The sequence below is a fragment of the Excalfactoria chinensis genome, chromosome 10 (genome assembly GCF_039878825.1).
Source record: "Excalfactoria chinensis isolate bCotChi1 chromosome 10, bCotChi1.hap2, whole genome shotgun sequence".
In the NCBI taxonomy this organism is placed as follows: domain Eukaryota; kingdom Metazoa; phylum Chordata; class Aves; order Galliformes; family Phasianidae; genus Excalfactoria; species Excalfactoria chinensis.
In genome coordinates, this window is record NC_092834.1 from 14,128,757 (window position 1) to 14,154,640 (window position 25,884).

The 25,884-nt window shown below is 37.2% G+C and overlaps 1 protein-coding gene across 1 annotated transcript in view; it reads right to left on the bottom strand.

Annotated features, from left to right (window-relative positions):
* The window catches only part of TRPM1 (transient receptor potential cation channel subfamily M member 1), a 73,171-nt gene extending 49,449 nt beyond the window's left edge, over positions 1–23,722 (bottom strand). Inside the window, exon 1 of the mRNA XM_072345293.1 lies at positions 23,624–23,722. Coding sequence (XP_072201394.1) covers positions 23,624–23,722 — 99 coding nt within the window. The remainder of the gene's footprint in view (positions 1–23,623) is intronic.
* Positions 23,723–25,884: the final 2,162 nt, after the last annotated feature.

Genomic DNA, 25,884 nt, shown 5'->3' on the forward strand with positions numbered 1-25,884 from the left:
CATGTCATCACAACACAAACATATTTTGAATGGCATCAGTGAGGCCAAAAAGTGATTTCTCAGCATGGGTTGTACTGGTATCAAATGCACGGTAAAGGTTCCACTATATACACGGTTAAACTTGACTCTCTGATTATGAGGTAAGGAGAAAATGCAGAGTCCACAGCACATGAATGGAGAAGATTTTTAAAGCCTGAATTAGGGGCACAGGAGACTCACAGATGCCCAGGAGCTCTATAGCTGCCCCTTGCCCACAAGGGAATACAAGGATAGGTCTTCTTGGAATAACTGTTACCCTGGGATGTCTATCTACAAACGCTCAAGTGTGCTTCAGCAGAATGACTGGATTGCTAGAGGAGTGGATGGCAGCACTTTTCTACAGAGTTGTGATTTGAAGAGTTGGGGGCAACAAATGTCAAAAGCTCCTTGGCTTCCCAGTCAGCCAAGCAATTGGTATGTGAATACCCAAGAACAGCGCACGTAGGTTGGATTTTAGTGAGAGAGCACTCAAACTTTTAATCTCAAGCCCAACACACTTTACAGAAAAACAGCACTGCTTCAAATGACAGCTGCACTGTTGATTCAAATGCAATGAGGTTGCTGCTAACTGTTTGTTACTGATCTTTCACAGGTAAAAATTCTCCACTGTGGATCCTTGCTGTTGTGAGAAAAAACACCACAAATCATGGCCTACTCTGTTCCAAAATTTGGATAATACCCGACCTAACACCAGCCCATGATAAACCAAATTAGAAACAAATGCTCAAAGAAAGAGGTTTGCTTATCAGAAGGCTTGTCACCATCAGCATGTTCATTACTGGCAAATTTTGATATCTAAAGAACACTGAAACAAAACAAAGACTCAACCTATCAACCTATTACACAAATAAACCAGAAATCCATCTCATTTTCTGCAGAGTAGCTCTAAACTAGTATTCAGAGCACCACATTATATAACATTTCCACTTGTTCTCACTTTGTCAGCATTTCTACTTCCTATAGTCATACTTGAGCAACTTTCTGCTTCTGAAACGCTTTGAAACACCTGATTTTGAACTTGAAAACTCATTTTGTCTTTTTGCAATTAGTCCTTTGAGTTCCACGTCTTTCAAAACAAATAATGAGAAATCCAGGCAGTAGTCTAGTCAAAGTACTAATATTTCAACTAAATTATTTTTCTCCAATTAAATGTAGGTTGTCTAAACATTTCTTTCCATTATGCAAATTGATGCTAAAGAAGTTAGCAAAGCAGAAGATGATCAGGAATGAAACAAACAAAAAATATTTAAAATCTTGTCCTACCTGCTTGTCATTAGAAGTGTTTCAGAGTTTGGAAAGATGATTTATATCTAGAATAAATAAACTACATTTAACTCTGAGCTTCTGTCCCATTTATTGTTCAGACTTCTCACTCATCTTACTGGTAGGACTTCCAGTCTCTCTGAAGTTCATGAGAATTCCCAAGAAGATGGGTTTCCACCACTTTAAGAAGAGAATCTCATATGATAAGCATGTGAGCCACTTCTTTGTTCAAACCAATCTCATGACTCCCTTTGAAGGTAATCCTTTAGAAGTCTCATGACCCATCTCCCTGCCCAGAGGGTATTTTCATCTCATGGTGGAACAAGGCACAACAAATCTACTTTGATAGTGCCCAAATCTCCAATTTGTTAAACCTCCTTTCCTCTCTCCAAACAGCGGATATACTCACTGTAAAAACGCCAGCACTGCAGAAAGGCTAAAGCAGGAGCCGAAACTTTTAATTTGAAGTAACCCCTCCCTTCTGCTAAAATATCAATGTGATTTGCATAATTGAGACAATTGGACATAATGGTCCTTTCAGGGGTCCTCATTAGATGTACAGCTCAACATTCTTTGAAAAGAAGAAAAAAGGAGGTCATACAACATTAATTATATCTAATCCTCTTTGGAACAATTTGAAGTTAGGCAAAACGCTGTATTAAAACAGCTGAAGTTGTAAATAAGCTATTCATTTTGTAACTTTATATATCACATGCATTTTCATACTCTGCTGCTTTTGTCAATTTAATTCATTCCCTTGCTATGACAGGCTTCTTCTGCATCTTCTCATACGTTAAAAACTACTCGAGTAGCAAAGGACATAATGAGTTACAGGTAGTTACTAATTTTGCTCAAACTTTCAAAAATCTACCTTGCTGTGCTGGGTGCCAACAATGAAACATTTAAGGATCGAAGTTAGGAATTGTATTATTTAGAGGCAAAGGCAATTTAACTCCTTGCTTCTGCTGCAGTATGTTGTTCAGTCAAGAAGTCTGCTACACTGACCTTATTTCATTGTTCCTGTGCCTGTTTGCCAATGCAAAAAACCATATGCCCATTTGTGATTGACAGACAAATATTTTAGAAGCATAGTTTCAACTTCCAACTTGCCCTAAGTGCCAAAGTATGCAGCTGAAACAGCTGTATTTCAGAACTAGACTGTGGTCTTCCTAAAGAGACAATTCTGACTTCAATAAATAATTGATAGGACTGTGAAAAAATTAGACAAGCTTCTAGAAAACTACAGTGCAAACTAAATTTTGGATTTAATTTCTGTCCAAGGAAACAGTTTAAGAAAGTAACAGGCACTAACAAAAGTATGAACTCAAAGAAAGCAAGCAAAAAGCCTGTATGAGGTACAATACTCCATAAAATTGGAAGTACAGAGTATTTCTCTATTTAGGGATTTTCCTACTTAAAGCCTTCACCGAAAGTTCACAAAATGTAACAGATGGCTATCAGTGTTGTTCAGTAGACACCATAACAGGGCATATCACAACTATACTCCACCGTTGCATAAGTTTTCCCGTGGTTTCAAAATCAACTTGTCAGTTCTGACCTCTGAAATCACATCAGGCTTAAGTTCCTGTTGTTCCAGAATCTGCCTGTAATCCTGTTCAGGCAAAGGGGGAGGCTCACCACTCTCAAAAACTCAGCACTGAAATGGAGAGTTTATGTTGAAGTCAACAGAGGTTTCTTTTTCCAGTGAAAATCACATTTCAGACTTAGTGACCTTTATGGATGCCTCACCTATCCGGAGCACATTGTCCTCTTTGAGATGGAAAAGGCTGACATACTGTGCAGAAGGAATAATTATTACCAGAAATATCTAAAGGCAGAAAATCTATTAAAAAATGTTACTTGAGCACTTGAACCCCCAACTGAAACTGGAATATAGACTTTGTAGCGTGGTTCTCCTTGGAAAGACATTGTGAGAATGCAAGCTGCATCTATATGTAACTGTTTGGAAGACAAAACACAGTTTAAGAATCAGTGATGAAAATATCACACCTGTCTCTTTCATTTCCTAGCTCAAGCTGAAATAACAAATGTACACATAGAAAGAATGATATTTTTAATAATTGAAATGCAACCATCACCAAATCTTCCCTTACTGTAAATGGGCCAGTTCTACAGTACTGTAACTGCTCTGGCACCTCAGTTTAAGTAATGAGACTGATGGAAGGTAAGCAAGCCTTGTCCAGCTTGACAAAAGAAAAAAAAATATACAGCTTTTAAGCATGCTGAAAGGTGACTGACATCAAAGATACCATCTACACACTGTATTTTCCTCACTTCCTATTGCAAACAAAAACTTTGTTCTGAAGCACAGATTTTATATCAGATATTTTTAACAAAGTTGAAGCTTGACAGGATGCCTACAGTCTAATGAAAATGTTCTGAACAGTATTTCAGATAACACCAGATACAACTATATGCATCCACAAATATAGCATAATAATATTGTAATAACTGATTTGTTTCTCGTGTGTGTATGTATGGGAAACAGACACATAAAAGCAAAGGAATGGAACTTTAAGTGGGTATTAAAGCATAACTGAGTTAGCTAAAAACCTAATAAACGTGCCCTTTCAGTGCAAAGAGTAAGCAGCCTGCTCTTTGCTGCATTTGCCACCTGAAATGCCTGTGACCAAATCCTCTATGACAAGAAGAAGAAATCATTGACTTTTAATTTCATATATATAATTCTGCCAGCTTCAGCCAAAGTGCTCAGAGTTCAAAGGAATAATACACAAGTGAAAAAATGACATTCTCAGAGAAAATGCCACTACACAAAAGACAGTTTTCATGGTTGCCTGCACTCATACTATGGGAAGGCTCACAGCACTTGGAGTTTGTTTTGTGACATGGCTTGATATAAATGCACTGTGAAGGAAAGGGATAAAGATATGCATCTCTTTGCTGTCCCCACTGTGACTGTCTCAAAAAAAAAGTTCCCTTGGTTACCAGCAGCACTGGGTAACCACATGTATGGATGGAGCAAGTAGGAATGGTGAGCAGATTAATTAATCTTCCAAAAGCAACACATTTTCTATTATTATAATTACAACTGATGTAAATCTAGATCTATCAGAGTAATCAGTTACGCTTCTGTGTGAAGAATTAGAACTTAGTAAACGTAACAGTACGCCTAGGCTAGAAGATTTGATAGCTCACATACTTTTATGTAACTAATAGCATTGTCTTACATGAAGGTAGATAAACTGTAGCTCAAAGAATCCTGTATTTTTCAATAAGTGCATTAGAACTTAAACCAGTAACCAATAATACACACAACGCGACACTACTGAAATACTAAAACTTGTGATGAGCATTAATACAAACATCACATACACAGATGTCAGAATAGATGAGAAATAGCATGATAGCAATCTGCCCAAGAGGAAACATAAGCTCACAGATACTCAGCCTGGGATGGACAAAGATGAAGGGATAGACTGCTCATGACAAGCTTGTTCACGTGAAAATGGAATAGGGTTATTTATTCACAACCTTCCTGATCATACTGCTTTGTAGCACTAAAATTCATAACCATCCACTGTAAGGCATTGATTGGTGACAAAATTAATCCTGCAAAGCAGTAGAATATATGAAAAGACGAAATCAACCATGTAACTGCAGATCTCTTTGTTATTCAAAAATTGAACCATTTTTAAAAACATCCCAAGAGATTCTGATTCAATAGGTACCACCTGATGCCACAGCCAAATCTGTAACTGGACTGTAATGGATTGCTTGGAGAATTCAAAGGCAAAAGAAATAATTAAGCGTACCCTGGTTTCTAGGGCTCAGATCAGTCCTGTGTGCAGGACTGAATTGTTAAACTAGACTCAAAGTATCTCTAACTACACTCTAATTATACATCCAGGGAGGCAGTGGATAGTATTTGGTCAAAAGTCTTCAAGTGCAATCAGTGTAGTCCATGAGAAAAGGCTTATTCCAATAAAGTAAATACTGGTTTCGAAATGCAGTAATCTTGTACAAAATGGGTGTGGATATGCAAAGGAATCTGTTTAGTCTGAAATACAAGCTATTATCCCCAGCAAATTTATTATGATCTTGAGTAGGACCTGACGAAACCATGTAGTGCAGAGGCAGTAAAAAGTATTCCCCTTACTCTCTCCTTTGTAGAAGTTATCAATCTTCATTCCACTGAAAACACAAAGTTCCTTTAAAAAAAGAATATATTGCCTTTTAAGGAGGGAATGAGTGCTTTTCTATGGACAGGATTGCAAAATAAATTTGACAGCTCTTTTCCACTTTCAAATAGTACCACTGCTCTTTTTCTCCAAATGCCATAGGTGTACAAATAACTAAAAACACATCCTTCTTTACTGCCCAGGCTCATCCCTGAACTCATCTGCAGCACTCCTCGAGAGCTTGTCAAGTAGTCAGAGTTGGAAAGAACATCTTTAAAGCAGAACAGAAGAAAACTGACACAGCTTATTTTATCTGTTGATAATGCAACATCTGCTGCATCCTGTGAGTAGCATGATGGAAACGGGTTATTTATGGCAAAAATTCACTGAAAACTGTTTTTGTAATTTGGTAAACTATTGTAACCATGATTTATGGAAACACTTTTAGATTTTGCATTGCAGCTGTGAAGAGCACAAATGTTTCACAATCCTCCCTCTCTCCTTTATTTTTGCGTGTGTTTCAAGGGGCTTTATACAGCAAAAATAGCATCAAACTGCATATTTTACTTAAGTACAACTGACATCAAAGGCAAGCTGCAACAATGAGAAAAAAAGCACTGATGACCCAAGGCAAGAGCAGACCAGTACCAGTTCCATGCCAGGCCTACCACCACGTGCTGATTGCTCGAGCTCCTCTCCCACCTACACTACTCACATCCAACCTTTAACATGAAGGCATTTGCTTAACTCTAGATTCTGAGACCACTTAGGGCACAATTTACAGTGATGAATAGCCCTCTGATTTCCAGGAAACAGTACCATACACAAAAAGCTGCCCAAGCAGAGTCAGTGAGACTGAAATTCAGTGTGCATCCTTAGACAGTTAGAGCTTTAGAATGGTGCAAAATGTTCTCTACAATAAATGGAGCGAATATTACGTGTTCACCTGAAAAGTTTAATGTACAGACATAGATTATCTGGTTTTGTCTTACACAGTAAATCGCTATTTACCTGCTCATAAAAAAAATGTGTGAAGTCAGTATTATTCCCAAGCCAGTCTGTAGGTGTTCTAAATTCATGGAATATTTGAATAGAAATCTACTGTCATAGAAGGGGGCCCTGCTGATCAGTCCAGGGCTTGAGATAAATTAAAACCCCCATAAGTTGCTGAAGCAATATGAGGCACTGCAGCTTTCAGCTTTGTCAAATTCATTATGTTCCTCACACTAATTAAAACAGAAATGCAAGCAAGCAGTAAATAGACTTCAGAGAGATTCTGAAGTTAATAATTCTTCCAAGAATTACTAGGGAAAAAAAGAAAAAAAATCTCAAATCGTAATTACTACTTTAGCTGCATAACTGCTAAAAAACTGTTCAGGAATTTTCTCCACAGTACATTTAGTTTTGAATTTCTATGCGAATACAGAACACACAGCAAATACAGAGCATAAACAATAGAACACACTGCTAACAACAGCATGGCAGTGACTGAACAAAAGCAAGTCTTTCTGATTAGATGCCCCTTTTTGACCATGTGCCTTGAGACACGTGTGAACAAATAACCCTTCAAACTTGCATTTCCAAAGTCCTCCTTACACTTAAATAAAAGAAACACGGCTTACAATGCCATGATTTCATCTTAGTTGTAGAATTTTAAAGCCATCTTGCAAATGTACACAAGGGGTCTACTATTTTTCTATTTAAGCTAATATTATAGAGCTCTTTCTGACAGAGGGAAGCCCACATTTCAAAAATGGCAGCCTCCAGCTTTCCTTTTGGAAAGAGGGCAACTTGATGTACTTGGTGATTCTGTCCACCATCAAAATGTAGCAAGACACATCAAGATGGGGCCCTGGAAGCACAAAACACTTATGCCTACGTGAGGATTAACTAGAATGAAAATTCAAAACCTACAAATCAAGCATCAGCATCTGAGAACAATGGCACAGTTGTTCAGGTAACACTTTCTTGGTCTGCAGAAAATCAGCTCACAGGTTTTGCTGTAAATTATTTACAAAGGAGAGAGCCCAAGGCACTAAGATTTGTTGAAAGATATCTCTCATTTCACTAATACTTTTAGGATACAAATGAGGTTTATTTTTACATTTTTGCATGATAACTTATAATCTTATCTGTAAGGGCTCCAGAGCTGCTCCAAAAAGGTCTAGTGCCATACTGGACCCAGTGTGAGGATATGAACAGTAAAAACATGGAAGCACAAAATACATGATCAAAACCATTCATCCCTGCTTCCAGTCATTCACTGGTATTGAAACCAAAAACTTGCTGAGATAAAGAAGGTTTGTTTTTGTTCCTGTTTATAAAGATTAAAACATAAAGAAGCACCTTATCTATCTGAGTTAAAGCACATGTGCAATATATTATACACACCTTTCAAAAACATATGCAAACCTCTGGTCATCCAGCTGTAGCAATCAAATCTCTGCTGCTTTCATGTAGTAGACTGAAATCTGGGGCTTTGCCTCCTTTCCAAGATTCTGTAATAGCCCTACTGGAATGCACAGTATGCATCAACCCTCTTTGTCCACCTTATAAGAGTGGATGCTCCTCACTTTTCACCAAAGCTATATCACAACGCTACACTTATAAAACTGCAGTGCTGTGGTTAGACAAGTTATTTGGAGCACATTTCTGTCACGTGTATTCTTTGGCTAGAAATCATGGACATTCCTGTTAGATGGCTTTCCTGTTCCTTTGTATTTAATTTGGGGTTAACAATCCTCATTAACATGGTTATACTAATCAATTAACTATCATGGTACTTTTTCATTCAGTGAATCTTATATTTTTAAATTCTCCTTCCTTGAAAAGGAAAAAAAAAAAAAAAAAAGTGTGTGTGTGGGGGGGAATGGGGAAAAATCCTAGTATTGATCTGATCTTTTTGCTACCTGAGCCTGCTTAGGACTCATCTCTTCTCCAGTATGACATGGGTTATCTTTTACTGAAAATTATTCAGAAGTTCTGTACTGAGTTCTGGCTAGACTAGATAAATACAGGTAGGCTTGAGTGAGCAAGAAAGGTCTCTCAAGTTTGCAGCTATGAGAAACAAAAAGGATGTGAAATGTACTTCTATACATCCCACTGCATTTCTCTCATCATCCCATGAACAGCCTTCCACTGTTTTCCTAGCTTGTCTGGTATTAAGCTGTCTTGGGAAATACAGGCTGGTGTCCCTTTTTATCTCAAATCCTCCACTAGCCCTAAACTATACCATGCAGTTGTATTAAAACTATGCCAAAAGTGAAAAAAAAATATGCCTTCTCAGGGAACATTAGAAAGAATCAGTGTACGTAATTTATTGGATTTGACTGCTGGACATTTCCATGAAAGACTAAGTAAGATGATTTGCCTTTTAGTTGAAAAGCTCAAGCTAAGCTGGATGCTCTCAGGACATATTCTCAGCACTGTCAACTGCTGAATGTGCAGTTCCACAAAGCTCTGACTACTACAGAATTACAGCTCACTGCCATAAAGCATTAGCATGAGATTATACTTTTTTCTCCCATGGCTGTCTGTTGAGAAAGGCACAGGGGAAATAAAACAGCATTCTAAAACAAATATGATATAGAAAATGGGTGCATGTTATTTAAAACACTGACAGCAATCTTCATTTTGTTTTACCACAATACTATTTCAGACCTATCAGTGAAAAAAACTCATGCACAAAAACATGGGTTTGTTTTGACAGGGGAAAAAGAAAAATAAAACATTCAGAACTCTGCTGAATTGTTCTTTTTTAACTGTAAAATGAAACATGCTTGACTTCGGTACATGCTATAGGTTAGGTGAGCTTCTCAAAAAGGAGAGGAGTATGAGAAATGTTTTTAAGCACTGAAATGCAAGGCCTTACAAAGCAGAAGTCAGTCAAAAGCCACGTGCAAAAGTTGATGAAAGAGCATGGTAATTTAACTACACGACTAAATCATAGATCCCAGACATCTCCTTCACTTTACCAACACTGAATGTTGGGATTTGTAACTTTTCAGGGTCTATGCCTGTGGATGACTTTAAATGTCCAAGCCATGATGTGCTTCTGTGGCATTTTCCATTCTGCATGCTGTTTACTTTCAAAGACTGCCAGAGTTCCTGGATTGCATTGATGTAGTTGGCAAGAGGAGTACAAGTGAACTGTGGAGTGAATAATCAGCTCAATATGAAACTACATTTGCTATCTGAATGTACTCTTTCTAGACTTCTACAAGGAAAACTGACAGATCAAATTCACAGTATCAAGATGAGAAACATACTGTAATAAAATACCTTGCCCATTGGTTTACATATTAATTGCATTTTAAGGAGTTACCAAGCAAACCTTTTAAGAAATCCAGATTTTTGAGACAATAAAAATACTTATAAACCAGTATAAAGTAAAATATACAATTAAGCACTGTTACTTTGAGTTTTTCCTTTGGAAGCTGATATCAGCCTCCTTTCATCAAAACGATGTTCTATATTCTGATGAGGAATATACAATTACAATACAATTACAATATAGTCTTTTCTTGTGAACTCAAAGACTGAAAAGCAAGAGAATCGAGTGTTAACTGCAAGGAAGGCCATTCTGCATGCTGAGCAGCAATATAGAACATTCAGACAGAAGAACTAAGCAGATAATCACACCACCTGGGCAAATTTTCACAAACTGTTTCCAGGAGAGCTTACAATGCTTTCCAGTTGCTTGCCAGCCTCTCATATTTGGGACCTGTTATCACTGTAGGGCTCACATTTGCCCAAGGGTTCAACATTTCTGCATGCATGCCTCCTCACATTGCTCACCTCATTATGTTTTAGCTCTTTCCCTCCCCCCCCCTCCAAACAAACAAACAAACAAAAAAACAACAACAAAAAAAACCTGAAATGCTTATTTTGACAGCATTTCACATTCTTTTCTTTAGGTGCCACTCCATTTTAGTTCAAAACATAGTGAACTAAATAGTGAAATAGTAACTGCGTCCTGCAAGTCAAACACCGACAATCCTGTCTGAAACAGTTTTTAAGAAGTAATAATAATAATGGAGATTTTTTTGTTAAAGGATCAGTAGAACAGTCACCATGCTTCTCTATTAAAGGTGTTAATTCCATTGAACGTTTCTCAAGATGTGCAGTAGCTGCTAGTGATTATCTCAACAAACATCAAATCAGTTAGCATATAATCCAGAACAGCTCAAGACCTACTTGCACCAGGGCTCATCTACCTTTTGCTGATCACAATCTCAGATACCTGCAGACAGAAAGATTAGCTCTCTGCCCCAGAGATGAGCTCTGAGGCAGCTACAGCAGACGACTTAGTGAGATTCTCCCTATGAGAATCATTTTCTCTCAGGTTTCCTGAGCAGTAAGATGCAGCCTCAAAGACTGGTATCTAGCCTGACAATGAAGTCTTCCTTTTACATTGAAGTTGTGGCATTAACAGATAAGAGAGAAAATCAATCCAGAGAAACAGGAAATTGAACTGTGTCTGAGAAGATGTAGGACATGCTTTTTGATAGAAGCTGTGTGCAAGAATCTGAATTAAAATGCATGTTTCCAGTCCCACAGAGCTTATCAAGCTCATGCTCACACCTTGCTTCTCAGTGAGAGACAAAGGATAAACATTTTCTAACAAAATGACATTCTCTAAACAGGTTTCACTATAAGGATTTAAAAGCTTAGAAACAAAAACTTATTTAGAAAATAGAATCATTAGAAGTACAATCTGGCTGTGTAGTCATACACACACACTAACTGTAAGTCTTGTAACAATCTATGTTTCACAAACACAATACTGTCTGCCATCTTCATGCAAAGACCATTAGCATTTTAGAGTGATGGCTTAAAAATCTAGTGAGCTAGACTCCTTAATCATGAACAAGCTTTAACTTGGTAAATTAAGAACATTTGAAAAAATTTCCTTTTTGAATGAGAACAAATTGACAGAAAAAAAAAAGGGGGGGGGGGGTAGGGAGGGGGAGGGAGAAAAGAAGAAAAAGAGGAAGGATTTATTTAGAGAAGGGCATTAAAAAAGAAAAAAAAAAAAAAAAAAGAAAAAAAAAAGTGCCAAAACCACTTGGCAGGAGGAAGATACCAGCTGTACTTCACTAATCCATGGCTGATCCTTGGAGAGAATCACAAATCCACTCAACCAGCAAGCTGAGTGCCATTTTACCCACAAGAATTGAGAGCAAAATGGAATCAAATAAACAGTCATAATTCTGGCTATTAAAAACTTTGCTTGTAGCTGATAAAAATAAAGAGATCTCAAGACATACCTCAGCTACAGAAAATGAAATAGTAAAAACCACGCAAGTAACCGTAGGAATTTTCAGCAAAATGCTTCATTATTACAGCCTCATTTCTCTAAGACATAGACACACCATACTGTAGTCCAGTATTGCTGAACATATCATTAAGAGCTGAACATATCATTAAGAAATATCCAGAGGTATTTACTTCCATTTGTTGATAGAATGAAATAATCCATACTGTCTGTCTACTATATATATATATATATATATAATAGATATATTATATATATATATATATATATATAATAATCATACTGTCTGTGCTACGCCCGTACCTGCTGAGAACTACAGAACAGCACTGGAAAACATGTGTGGGAATTCTGCTGAGGGCTGGGTGTTGTGTGGGATCCACACATTTACCACTTCCCTGCAACCCCTACTCATCTTTTCCTGAATCATACTGTATTCTGATAAATCCATGGATTTAGTATGGCTTTTGCATCAGCTCAGTACAACTCTGGCAAACAAAATCCTAAACAATCTAAAGGCCAATCTCATCATCATTTGTTTTGCTACTGAACATTTATAATCACCTCATCTCTAGTACAAAGTCAAAAGTAAATTTCCTACTATAAATGAGTACAGCAGTAAAAGAGAATCCAGAAATCATTAAATAGAACAATCCTCCTTTAGTTCAGAGTTACATTAAATACTATATTTAATCCGTTTTCCTTACGGTTATGAATCTTTGACCAATACATGAATGCTGGTCAGCAACAGAGGGTCAAAACAAAGGAGAAAAAAAAAAGCTAACAAAATTTTCCCTTTTAAGGTTTCCATTCACAAGGATGAGAAATAGTTCTGTGATGAATGCTTGATTAAAAATTAATTGTTGTAGCAATTTAAGGATAGAGCCTTTTTAATAATTAACATATAGGAATTGGACTGTTCACTGAAGGTATATTCAGAAAACTGTTCATGATCCTTATTGTATAATTAAAGGAAAGGGCAAACTTTCTGTTAGTGGAGAAAAACATCCTCCTTACTGTATTTGTATAGTGCAACAATTAATCCTTATTTTGCCTCTGTACTACAGAAAACATGACTGTCAGCATAAAACTTCATAGAGAGGCACTTTCTATTTAGCATAGCGCTCTCTAGTGGTTGATTAATAAAAGTGCATCCAATTAGAGAAAAGTGAATCACGAGTTTGATGAAGACCAGCAAAACGTCAGGAAGTTGGCACTTGTAATCCAATCTAGTCACCTTGTGTAAAACTGGAAATGTGACAGGAAAGGCTGTATTACTAGCTACATCCTACCTTTACATACACTGGTTGAGTGTGATCCCATGGATAGTTCTTGCAATTAGCTCTTATAATGTGATTTGTAGGAACAAACAAGAGGTCCCAATCCTTATTCACATAAGGCTCCTAAATACTGACTAGTCAGCTAATATTGCTGGCATTGAGATTAGGTCATTGTGATTACTGAAAGTTTCAGCTGTGAACTATGTAGCCAAGCATCAAAGACATCCTTCCTGAGGTTAGCATCTCACAGGCTCTACAAAAGACCCCCTCAGGAGCTAGATGCCAGATGAGCTGGAAAACTGCAACAACTTCTTACATTCAGGTACCTCATTAGTGCCCTTCTGTGTTCCTACGAATAACACTTTCCCAGAGGAAAAGGTTCTGTTGCAGAAAACAGATAACATGACTTTCCTTCAGTGCTAGGAAAAACAACTTCTGAACGTTGTAACTGAAAATAAAAACACCATGATTTCAAGTGACACAGGTAGGTGAACATCAGAAAGGTTAGGGACTGCATCACATCATGAGATCAGGTCTCATGTATACTTCAGGCTCAATCTCTATTCAAAACTCCCCTCAGCTGCTTCAATCCCTTAAGACTCAGGCAGACAACCACAGGCAAGACAAAGTGCCTAGACACAGAGATAAGGCTTTCTGGGTCGCTGGAACCAAAACTGTGTGTGCAAGGAGGAAAACAAAGACAAAAATGCTTCCAGATGAGATGAAAGAGCGTGGCCAACCCTAGATCATGTTACAGGGCTCTCCTCCTACTACTCCTTTGATTTACCAGAAAGAAATCTACAAGCAGCAACTTGTTAACCAAACAAAAGTATTTCCAACCCTGGATGGATGTTAGTTAAAGGGTAAAGACAGCCTACTCAAACATAAAAAACTTATTCAAAACTAATTTGATCAAGCCAGGTTCTGTACTTGCAGCTATACTGTTGAACAATTGGTACAGGATGCTGTGGATACTAAAAGGCAACAACATAGTTTCATCATATTACCTCTGGTCCAGGCAATCATTACTCTAAGACCGGCTGGCATGAAGAACAAACTCTGCTGGAGAAGACTACATCCTCCTCCTGTTCTTACATTACTCCCTGGACAGTCCTGTTAAAACAGCGGGTAACAGCTTCCTGGTCTGGCCCCATAGAGCTGCTCTTACCTATAACGCCTTACCTCTGGATTTCATAGGGCATCAAATAGAAAAGGCTCAAAAGCAGTATGCCTGATTCCCACCTGGATTATCAGTTTTATGAGCAAATTCATCTCCATAATTGAAAGACATTAGTAGACAACATGAATATCAAGGCAAAAACCTAAAGCATTCCTCTTTACCTGTGAATTGATGTACAACAAATTAATAAATGAATTAATGAATAAAGGTAATGATTTACTGCTTAATTATGTCATGAATAGTTTTGAGTACTTTGCATAAGAAATGAGAGGATGAGCCACTGAACAAACGTTGTTATAAACATTTGTAATACATGACCTGTGAGAGAAAAATTGGTAAGGGGCAGAAATAAAAATCAGCCAGGAAACCCAGATATGTAAAAGAAAGAACATTTCACTTTTAAATGTCTGTCATGTTAAAAAATAATAGTAATAATAATTTTTTTAAAATTACAAATGATACATTTATTAGAGCTTAGTAACCACTGTTTTCTTTCTACTGGTAGAGGCTTAAGCCATATAGCTATTAATCACATGAAAGCGGATATTAAGGAATATTAATCCATACCAGCTGTTACATCTTTTACTGTGCTATTATTAGAGATTAATCTTTATACCACAAGGCTGCCTTTTCATGTCATTTCCAAGAGGACATCATACAAGATGATACTGTTTCACAACACATCTGCAGATAGGGGCAGAAGAAAGGAGAAGATAGTGGTGAAATTACCTTCATTTTAATCCTTCAAATCTAAGGCACTTACATTAAGAAAAGACACTGTCTATCACAGTAGTCAGCTGATTAGTTAGTTTGTATCGTGTCTGTAAAAAACACTATTACAGTTTGTAATTTACTTCAAAAGAAAAGGACCTCCACTGATATTGAGTGTTCTCTCATTGGAAGTTCAAGGCCATGTAATTTCCTTTCTCTTACAGCAGGGAATGAACAGGTTAAAAAGAGTTAATACCGTCTTGTTGATGGAGCGTTAGTGAGAATTATTTAAGATTGTAACAGAATTTTAACAAAACACAACCAACACTGAACACAATATTTTCCAATGCAACTTAACAACCCTGTTAGGTGAGTCAAAATTTTAGAGGAACAATTGTTTTCACTGTTGGATACGTTTCACAGCCAAATGCATCTGCAGACTTCACAGAAAGTGTTGAATCACATCAGTGGAATGTTATTAAAATCACAGCAAGTATTACTCTGCACAGAAATTGTTAGATTACTGTCAGAAAAGGCCAGAATTATCCATTAAAGAATGCAAAATTACCATTAAAAATAAGCTGCTAATCAGTTTCTTGAGTTCTGGATGAGACTGTACCAGCTACCCTAGGGAAATCAGCTGACATCATCACAAAAAACTCCACATTCTCTGTACCTGCAGTCTCCTCATATTCAGCTTCCTCTCTATTATGTTGCAGCTCTTCATCAGCACACCTTTGTTTTTCACTCACTTGGACTGCAGTTAAGTCTTAGAGAACATACATGCACTAGTTTTATAGCACAGCCTAAATGGTGAGGAAAGAAGCTTGTTAGTCTGGAGCTGCATGATTCACTGTTTTCACACTCTTCCTTGCCATTTGTACATTGCCTCCTCTGCAGCCACTGCTTTCACACTCTTGAAACTTGCAAGTTCTCAGTGGCTTCCTTTTCTTCAGTCTGCCTTTACCTCATCTGGAGAGCCTGATCTGCTTCAGCTGCTCAGATCCCTCCATGCTTCCCAAACCTGCCTCTGTCTGCACGTAGAATCGTCTTTCATAGACTCTACTTATTCTAACACTCTTGTCATGGCTTTGTAATTCTCTCACCTGTGACAACTCCCCACCCTCATCTTCATTTGCTGATGAACGTTATTTTTCACTCCTTGTCACTTTTACTCCTCCCAAAGAAAAGCTTCCTTAAAATATGATTTCACTTTCCTCTTCTTGTCACTTTCCAGCACAAACCAGCTTTCTCATTTCACCCTGCTAACGACTGCAGGATTCTTCCCATCTCTAAAACAGATGGGCTAACCTGACAGTGACACTTCCATGCTTCATGTCAAGAATCTTCTTGATAGCAACCAGCAAAAGGAAAGAGAAAAGTATCCACAACACAAAAGATTATGTACATATTAGGCGGTAAAACTGGGGCACAAATATAAGCCCCTAAGCAGTTCATCTCATTGCTTACTTTTAATTAAATGAAGAGGATGGGTTTCATCTTTTTATTTGGTTTTGATTTGCCCATAGCTAGATCTTAAATCATAAAGGAAAAAAAACCATGAGATGATCAGCTGTTTTTACTGTTAGGACAGTCAGACAGAGATCTGGTTTCATAAAAGATAGCAGTCTATGTTAAATCTTCCATTTGGCTTTCACACATCTCTGCTCCAAAGTTGCAGTGAATCCTCAAGTTATACACATTATGACTGTACCTTTTAAAGATTCTCATTTGTATGCTTCTCTACCTTGTGCATGAGCAAACTATTCTGACTGGAAAGCCTCAGTTTATCTATTCTCGGGTAATTAAAATCTGTTTAAACATTTGGACAGTATCTATTCAATTTTCTGGAAAACTTGTAAAACATATAAAAACAGAATTAAAATGTGCCCTTGCTCCTTCTGACCATGTGGAAGAATGTTCTTTTGCATGTTGTGTTCTAGGAATAAATTACTCTCTTTTCTCCCTGTTCTTTGCTGATGTTTGGAGATGTTGCTTTTCACTGTTTATCCAGCTCATGTATTTTGACTCTCTATTTTTATCCTGTTGGATGGCCATGGTTTAGCCTAATTTTCCATTTTTTAAAATGAGAAGACATATACACCAAGAAAAAACTGACGTTTAGCAACCCTGGAGGGAGTTTGCATGAGTAAACTACCATCATGGATTAGTGAAATGGAGGTTTGAAGGGGAGATACACATCAAAAGAACTTATTCACAGCTTCCCAGGAGGAAAAAAAAAAAAAAAAGAAAAAAAAAAGAAAAAAAAAAAGGCTCCTTTTATCCAGCTGCAGCTTTTCCACTGGTGAATACCGAGGGAGCTGCAATAGAGGTTGGGGTCCACGTGCAACTGAAAGTATTTCTGCAAAGTGGGCAAGAGACACAGAATGGAACAAGAAGCAGAGGGAAAGCAAGTTACCCAATTTGACAGAGTAGAGTGGATGGCAAAGCTAGCAACAAAACGGAATTTAAGCTGCTGATTCAATCCAGTACCTTGTCTAAAAGCTCTCTTTTACAATGCACTCTCCTTGATCCAATACTTTGTGGTTTATGTTTTTCATCTGAGTTTTAAGGATTGACTAAATTAAAAGAATCTTCATCTCTTTTGGTAGATGCTGCAAATGCAGAGACTGAAATTAAAACAAAACAAAAATTCTGTTCATGAAAAGAATGGTTGATTGTTTAAACTAATCAGGAGAGCAATAATCACCATAACCTGTATCTGTCATTACAAGGTCAATTAACCTACAGTCACTACACGAGATACAAACTGATGCTGTTTTTCTGCAGATCGCTCTATCTACACTGTTGCTAGACAAAACAAAGGGGCAGTTACCCTTATAGTCACACTCTGTATATCTCCTGCTACTTTAAATCTCCTCTATCTCAGAAGCATTCTTACATAACTACTGGCTGCTCTTTACATTTCAAAGTCAGACAGCTCTGCAGCACACACAAGCATTTGTTTCAGTTTTTATTGGGTAGACATCCATGACAGCCTTCTTCTATAAAACTACATTCAGAGCAAGCAATAGCTCAAGGCCTTCTGCTCTGATTTTCCCTAGTCAGAACTGACTAAGGCTTGTTTGCAGGCTTTCAGTGACAGGACTCAGGGGGAGATGCACTGCCAAGAGGTGAAGTGTGAACCAAGCCTCTGTGGCAGGGCTGCTGTTCTAATCAGAGTTGGAGTACTTTCTGCTGGGAAGCCGTCAAGTGAAGCACACTTGTGAAAGACAGATCTGCATGTGAATCCTACAGGTGCCAGTAAGGCATATAGACAGCTAGTCGGAATAACCACAAATTGCTCAAAATCAAACATCACTGAGAGGGAAATTCTGACATCCAGTATATGCCATGTAACTTCTAGGGGAGGATTCTGTTCTTTCCACTAGTTTCATCAAAATCAATTATTCATGTTCAAAGTCCAGTGTTAGGGAATATTTCAATCATATCACCCCTTAAACTTGAAGACTCTGCTCATGTGTAAAATGAAAAAGGAAAGCTCTCCCACTGTTCCCTTATCAGCTTGGTACTAAATTCTTGCTTTCACTGCCATGGCTAGTAAAACAGAGTCCAGAAATGCTTCCTATTAGCCTTGCAATTACAATCTGCCAACCTACTTTGGCTCAGCAATTTTATCTTATCTAAAAAACTGTCTCCTGGCCTTAGCCATTTATAGCAGGCTAATAACATTCTGTTTTTCAGAGATGCTTCATATATACCTTATTACACGCCATTCAAATTTTTAAAGGGGGTGAAAGGTGTTAGATAAGAATATGATCATTAAGTGCTAGACCCCAAAACTACCATGACACTTATAATTCTTGATACATGATCTTATCGTGCTGGACTGTTTGTGTTTGCCAGAAATTCTGGGGTTTACCCAGTATTCAGCCAGGCATACCACACACACTTATTTTTAAGTAGTACTTAACATCAGTTATTAAAATTTGCCAAATCTTTGTGCTCAAACTCACTGAAGACTGTCAAAAAAGTCCAGCAAAATCTTTGACATTCTTACCACTGGAAGACATGAGAGAGTAGTTGTACATAGTTGTACATAGGCAGTGTTTTGGATAGAAGAACACAAAGGCTTAACACCTAATGCAGTGCAAGAAGTGTTATCTCTGATTCCATGCTGACAGCCTGTCTTGAACAACAAGCTTCCATGCCTTTGCAGTAACCTTTCCTTCATGCTACGGATCACATATTTCTTGCCGTATGCACACACCATCTGCTCCTGCAGAACGTCTGCAGTTTAGTGACTTCTGGAGAAGTTGCTTACTGCAGAATCACATGCCAAGCCACACTGCGACTCATATCTGCAGAACACAGATTCAGCTCCTTATGAACAATTCCTGGCAGCAAATTAGAGATTCCTAGAGCCTGTACCTTAAATTTAAGTCTTGAGAAGAAGTTTACAGGACAGCAGGTTCCTAGCAGAACTGTATTTCAAACTGGATAAATCCCCCACAATACTGATATTCTTCCTTTGTACTGTGTGTCACAGCAAAACAAAACCTTTATAATTCCCTTGGCCAATTGTGTACCCTGGTTAGAGGGTTAAAGGATTTATTTCCAACTCCTGCTGAGATCAGCTGGCACTGATCTCACTTCTCTAACATCCTCTATTACAGACTGTTTCTTGCAATGCACTCATCCAATTTGTTGTAGAAAATTAAGACATCAAATCGACTCTAAACCAATTCATTGTTGATTCAGCAACATGATTCAGTAAAAGAGCCAGCAGATTCCTCCTTCTAAAACAACGCAATCTACTTTCTCACCTCCACCAGTCATCTGACTCCCTGAACTGAAATAAAACCAACACAGCAGTTATCTCCTGAGCCAATGAGGCAGTGGCTAAAATGTTTGTGGGTGGAGAATTTCTTAATCATAGCAGAAATTCCGGGGAAAAAAAAGGCCTGAAATACTGTAAAGGAACGCTAATGAAAATGATTCCATTGTTACTATGTGATCTAATATATATGTATATATATGTAATATTAACAGTTGCATATAACAATTCCAAGTAAAACCATGGACTAATCTTTTATAAAAAATCAGAAGGTACAACAATGATAATTTGAAGGAAATTAAAGTTTCTTTGTCAAGGAGCAGAAAGTAAATTCATCCTGTTAATCTTTTTTTTTTTTCTTTCCCCCAGTTGGAAGTGAAATATTAACATAAGTAAGAAAACAAAGCATGTAATGTGAGATGAACACGTGCAACTAACTCAAGGGATTTATATTAACTAATTTACAAAACATATGACAAATTATTTGTCTTAGTCTGAAGGTCTAAGCATCCTCCCCATTATAGTTCACAAAGGCTTTTCTAATGATTCACTGAGTAATGCTGTGATACCTTTAAAATTGTAATGAAAGTAATTATATACTATTTTCTAAGCTGAGTTTTTAAACGTACAAACTTAAATGCATGAATATATAATGCTGCTAGACACAGTATTTAAAATTAAAAAAAAAAAAAAAAATCCAATAATTTTGTTCAGATTTTTTTTTTTTTTTTTCCTGGCACTGCATTTGATAGCCAGGAAACATAACCACGTGAGCAATAAAGCAACTAAAAATATATTCGCGTCTCTATAAAAGCTTATATCTGAGCATCTGGAAATCTTGTACTAAGTAGATCCTAAAACAGATAGTTGAGGAGAATTTACAAGTGTAGAAAAATTACATGCCAACAGAAATAACAGGCAGCCATGTTTCCATAAAACGTTTTTCTACTCAGAAAAATGGAAAATGAATCACCGTAGGTACATTTTGTCAACAGCTTTGATTACTGAGGTACAGAATAATGCCCTTAAGTGCACAGCAAGCAGTGATAGGTATTCCTGTAAAACTGCTCAATAACACCATTTTCCTCTGGAGCAGTGCCATCAAAATCAGGGGAACACGTGGGAAAGCTAAGCAGAGTAGAGATGGACATTTTAATTACTCTTGCTTTTCAGCCCTACTGCAGTAAAAATGCCATCAAAATCATGCACCAGGGCTACACCGTTACACACTCATCAGCAAAACATCCACTCATTTTAAAAGGGAAAAGTAGTTGAAATTATCATTACAAAACTGTATGTTTAGCCACATTGTATATATATAACTATTTTCTGTCCGAGTTCTTTCTGATGGATCCAAAAAGCACTAAATCCCTGTAAAACACAACACATTCCAGACTGGTTTAATTCCTTCTTGTCAGCTATACAATTATCAAAACTTGACATTTACTGCCAAACATTCTCCTGAGCACCAAAACTCCCAAATTTCCTTCTACAACATGGCAATTCCCAGAGAAGATGGCTTCCACTTGCATGTATACTGACAGTACAAAATTAAACTTAGAGCCAAAGACATTACTTCTGAGAAGAACCACTCCCAGCCTGTTACATAAACCAAAACCCCATATTATCAACTAGAAATAATATTTTTCTCACAGAAGCTGCTTGTTTTCCTTCTGCAAACGAGCATGAAGGAAAACAGCATCACAGGATGGTTTGGGTTGGAAGGGACCCTTAAGATCACCCAGTTCCAACCCGCTGCTATAGGCAGAGACATCTCCCTCCAGCCCAGGTTGCTCACGGCCCCATCCAGCCTGGCCTTGAATGCTTCCAGGGAGGGAGCATCCACAACCTCTCTGGGCAATCTGTTCCAGTGCCTCACCACCCTCACACAGTACAGAATTTCTTCCTCATATCTCATCTAAAGAAACAACAAAAAACTGTAACAAGTAAGACATGAAATGAATTTGCAGCTTTTGAAAAATTACTTTTAAAAAAAAAATCACAGATCTAGCCTCATTATGAAAAACAAAAACTGTGCTGTATTCCTTCTGTCTTCCTCTGTCTAGCCTTACCTATGCAAGTAAAGGGACAAGATTAAGCAATTTTCTTGTTGGTTTTTCATTTTGACTTTATTCCATTCAGGAAACAATATTCTATATTCTTTGCAGATAGACTTCTGAACATGAATAAAAAGCAGACTGCATGTGGAACAGTATGCATGCATTATGGACTGTGCATTATCTGTGACAATGAATAGAGAAAAGAACATTTTGAAGAGATCCCAATCTTTTGTTTTCCTTATAATTGTTTCTTTGAATTACTCAATAAAGTTAACCACCTAAGAACTCCTGTTAACATCTGAAATTATCTGGTTGGCAAAGCAAGCAGCAGACAGTTGCTCCTGAGAATGGAAATGTCTTGGAGGACAGCCTGTTTTGTCACAGTCTTTACACAGCCACTAGGTATGAGAAGAAGTAATGGTGCAAGTAATGAGAAAAGTTACGCAAAGCAACTCTTTAGCAAAGTATTAGCTGCTACTGTAACCTGCCACTGTGCTTTTACGCCTATCAGCAGAAAGAAAGAAAAAAAAAAAAAAAAAAAAAAAAAAAAAAAAGAAATAATAAAAAGAACCCATTGGAAATGCTTAGAGCCTTTTCTTTGAGTGTTTTTAGGTTACTTTATTTTTATTATTTATTTATTTTATGTTATTATTTATGTTTATTATTTTTATTATTATTATTTTATTATTATTTTATGTTATATTATTTTAAGTGGTCCTAGTTATTTTATAAAGACTGTTGCAGTGAATTTATCCCCACTTACTGCTTACTGTTCATCCTGTGATGCCCATGACCATCAATCTCTGCTGAAAAAGTCTCCATAGACCAGACATAGCCATTCTTGCAATAACAGAATGGCCGATATTTCATACTGCATAGAACAATTTATTTTTAACATTTTAACAGATAATTAGTTGCTTGTGTCAGTAACAGTCCTCCCAGGATGCTACTAGACATTTTCTTCCCTCAGTTTTACTGTTTCAAACTTACTTTCACCCTTCAAATTAGAATCTGTCACATTAACATTACGATGATCAGCAGAAATTAAAGGTAAGAGGTCTGGAGAGGTTAAAAAAGAAGATAAATCTATTTTTCATTATTTGAATTGAGTCAATTTGAAAAAGGTCAGTTGAGTTGCAATTTACATAATCCTGAGTTGAAGTTAAGTCTACATTTGTTCCAAATTAATCCATCAGTCCCTGGCCAAAAGATAAATTCAAAATCCCTTCACAGCTAAAATTGAGTAGTTCGTTGGTTACTAAAAAGCCTTAATACTCTTTTACAACTAGTAAGCTTGTGACAAGAACAGAGAGAAGGTACATATTATGAATCATCCATCTTTCTCCCTCGTTGACTTTTTTATTCACATTCTGCAAAGCACATGATGTAACCACAAACTGCATATCATAAAGTATGTCTGCTGCAGATGTTCAGTGAATCACATCAATACATGTTCAGTGAATCACCCTTTATACACCTTATCAGATATCTCATTGATTGCATCTAAACTTAGCATGAGCAGCAAATATCAATAGTCATTAAAATATGATTCTGCCTACATATAGGAATAATTAGGCTAGTCCTGTTTAGTCATATTTATCCTGAAGATCCTTAAGACAAGCACTTGTGAGCTCCCATAGTAAGGATCAGATCCATTGTCAGAACCAAAGCAATGAACATGATGAACACCTTTGGAATTTAAAAAAGCACAGAAAGAAAGAGAATCAATCTCATATAAAGTGGTACCAGATATTTAAAAAAAAAAAAAAAAAAAAAAAAAAAAAAAAAAGGGGCAAACAAACAGTGTGTCTCCAGCTGCTTCCCTCACCTTGTGCTATTTGGGTAATTGCAGGCTTACCTTTTGTGATCCAGATGCTGAGCCCTTAAATGAAGTGCGTTTGAAGGAGCTGCTCATCCTCCGTAAGGAACCTGTCAACTTTCCTCCTCTTCCCTTCATAGTCCCCTGGCCCTTACCCTCCATAAGGACCTAGTACCCCACCACCAAAGAAAACTCTGATTTTAGTCATACAGTCTGAGCAGTCTTTTTCCTGAGACCAACAATCATTAAGTCACATCTTAAATAAAAAGAGTCACAGATGCATAAAACAAATTCAAAGCCAAGAAATGAGACTCCTGTTCTGACGCACACTGTCACAAGTGTTACCAGCCACCTAGACAAGTAGAAAAACAAGGCAATGTACTGCTGTCCCCCTCCCTCTACTCTCTACTGTCTCTATAATCAGGCTTAATGCACGCAGCTTCTGCAAGCTATGGTTTTTAATGGACAGAGATTTAATAAATGGTGATTGAAGGTAAATCTACTTTAGAAGCAGCAGCCCAAAAGGTTTTTATTTGTGCAAAGCACAGGGCAGTCAGATGGAAATTATTTTGGTATCAGTAGAAAGGCACATGAAAAGAGCAGATGGTCCTCAGCAGACTATAGGTTACAGGCTTGGTGTGATGCTAAAGGATAACTGCTGATGGAGAGTGCGCCTATGGCAGATCTAAGATTTTAAAAGAAACCAACCTGTAAGATCACAAGTTAGATTTTAGTCAATTAGAGCATATGGATTGTAACAAACAAGATGTACCATGCATTATATTTACAGACTCGTATGAATACCTCCATTCATGTATTTAACACTATTATGCACAAATGAGCAGAGTGAAAGCAAAAGGAGTCAGTTATTAAAGAATAAACAAGAAACGAGGATGAGACAAAGTGTTTTAAAAGACCAGTGGAATTATTATTGACTAGGATTTATCTAATTGGCTCCAAAATACTTGTTTTATCAGAGTAAGGAATCTGTGAGAGAGTTTGGTTTAAAGAACATGGACAAGAGCAGAGAATCAAGAGAGACACTTCAGAAATATAGACAGGGAATGCTAGTCTGCCTGGTTTTATCTGTAAGGAAATATCAATAATACAAATGATTTGCACAATCATGCTATTTATACATTTGGGGTTTTCAGCTACAACTCCCTTGTACCATTGCAAAGATAGAGTAGGTGCCAGGCACACTGCTTCCAGCTGGTTAGAGGAGGCAAAGATAACTGTTCAAACCTAAAACAGAACAATATGGAACTGAAAGAGGTTGATGGACGGAGATGCATTTATTTTGACCTCCTGGTCAGTGCTGCCATAGTCAAGAAACTGAAATTGGATATCCCAGGTTGGGAAAAACAAGCAGCTAGCGACAGTTTTGTTGGGAAATGAGTAAGTGAAAGTTCTGATCCCTGCAGAAGAATCACTTCTTACATTAGTTCAAATGATTTGATGATTGGCTTTGTGGAACACGAAATAGAGGGCACAGATACTAAACCATAATAAAAGAGGTCTTCCTTTTGAATAATTATTTAAACTCAAGGAAAACAAACAAACAAACAAACAAAAAAAACAAAAAAAAACAAGGAAAATAAGCTTTTTTTTTTTTTTTTTTTAACAAGATTTTTGTTAGCAGCTGGAACATGTCCCTGCTTTAAGACAAAGCTTGGCTTCATCTAACAAGACTTAAGTAGAAGCTGGCAAATGCAATATGAAACTCTAGTAAGGAGAATGAGATAAAAGAATATAAACAGAATCATCTTAAGGAGAGAAGTGATCAGACAAGCTACTTCATGAAATAGTGCCTTGTAAATTCCATGTACAATTGCTCTCCAAGGAGTTTCTCCATTATATCTGGTCAATCAGCAGCAAAACATTGTAATTACTGTACAGTCTTCTACACTATTAACATTGAGGAATTCTATTTCCACCAGAACTTGTTTTATAAAATCCTGCATTTTTTCATCCACAACAGTTTACATTTGATCACTGGAGCATATTCTCAGGTTGTGGTAGCTGTCACAGCAGTGAGTCCTATCAGCTGTAATTGGTTTCATGAGCTGATAGTACATTCTCCTGCTCTAGCATCTTATTTGCTAATTATAAATAAACCTGAAAAACACTCAGGTTTATAACTCATGCTTGAAGTCATACTGGGCAGAACCCTTTTGTTTTGTAATGTAGTTTAAACAAATCCATTACAAATGCTGTCAAGGAATAAAAAAAAAAAATTCAAAACTCTTTTGCAAAATTCCTACTTTCTTTCCTTTTTTTTTTTTTTTTTTCCCTGCCAA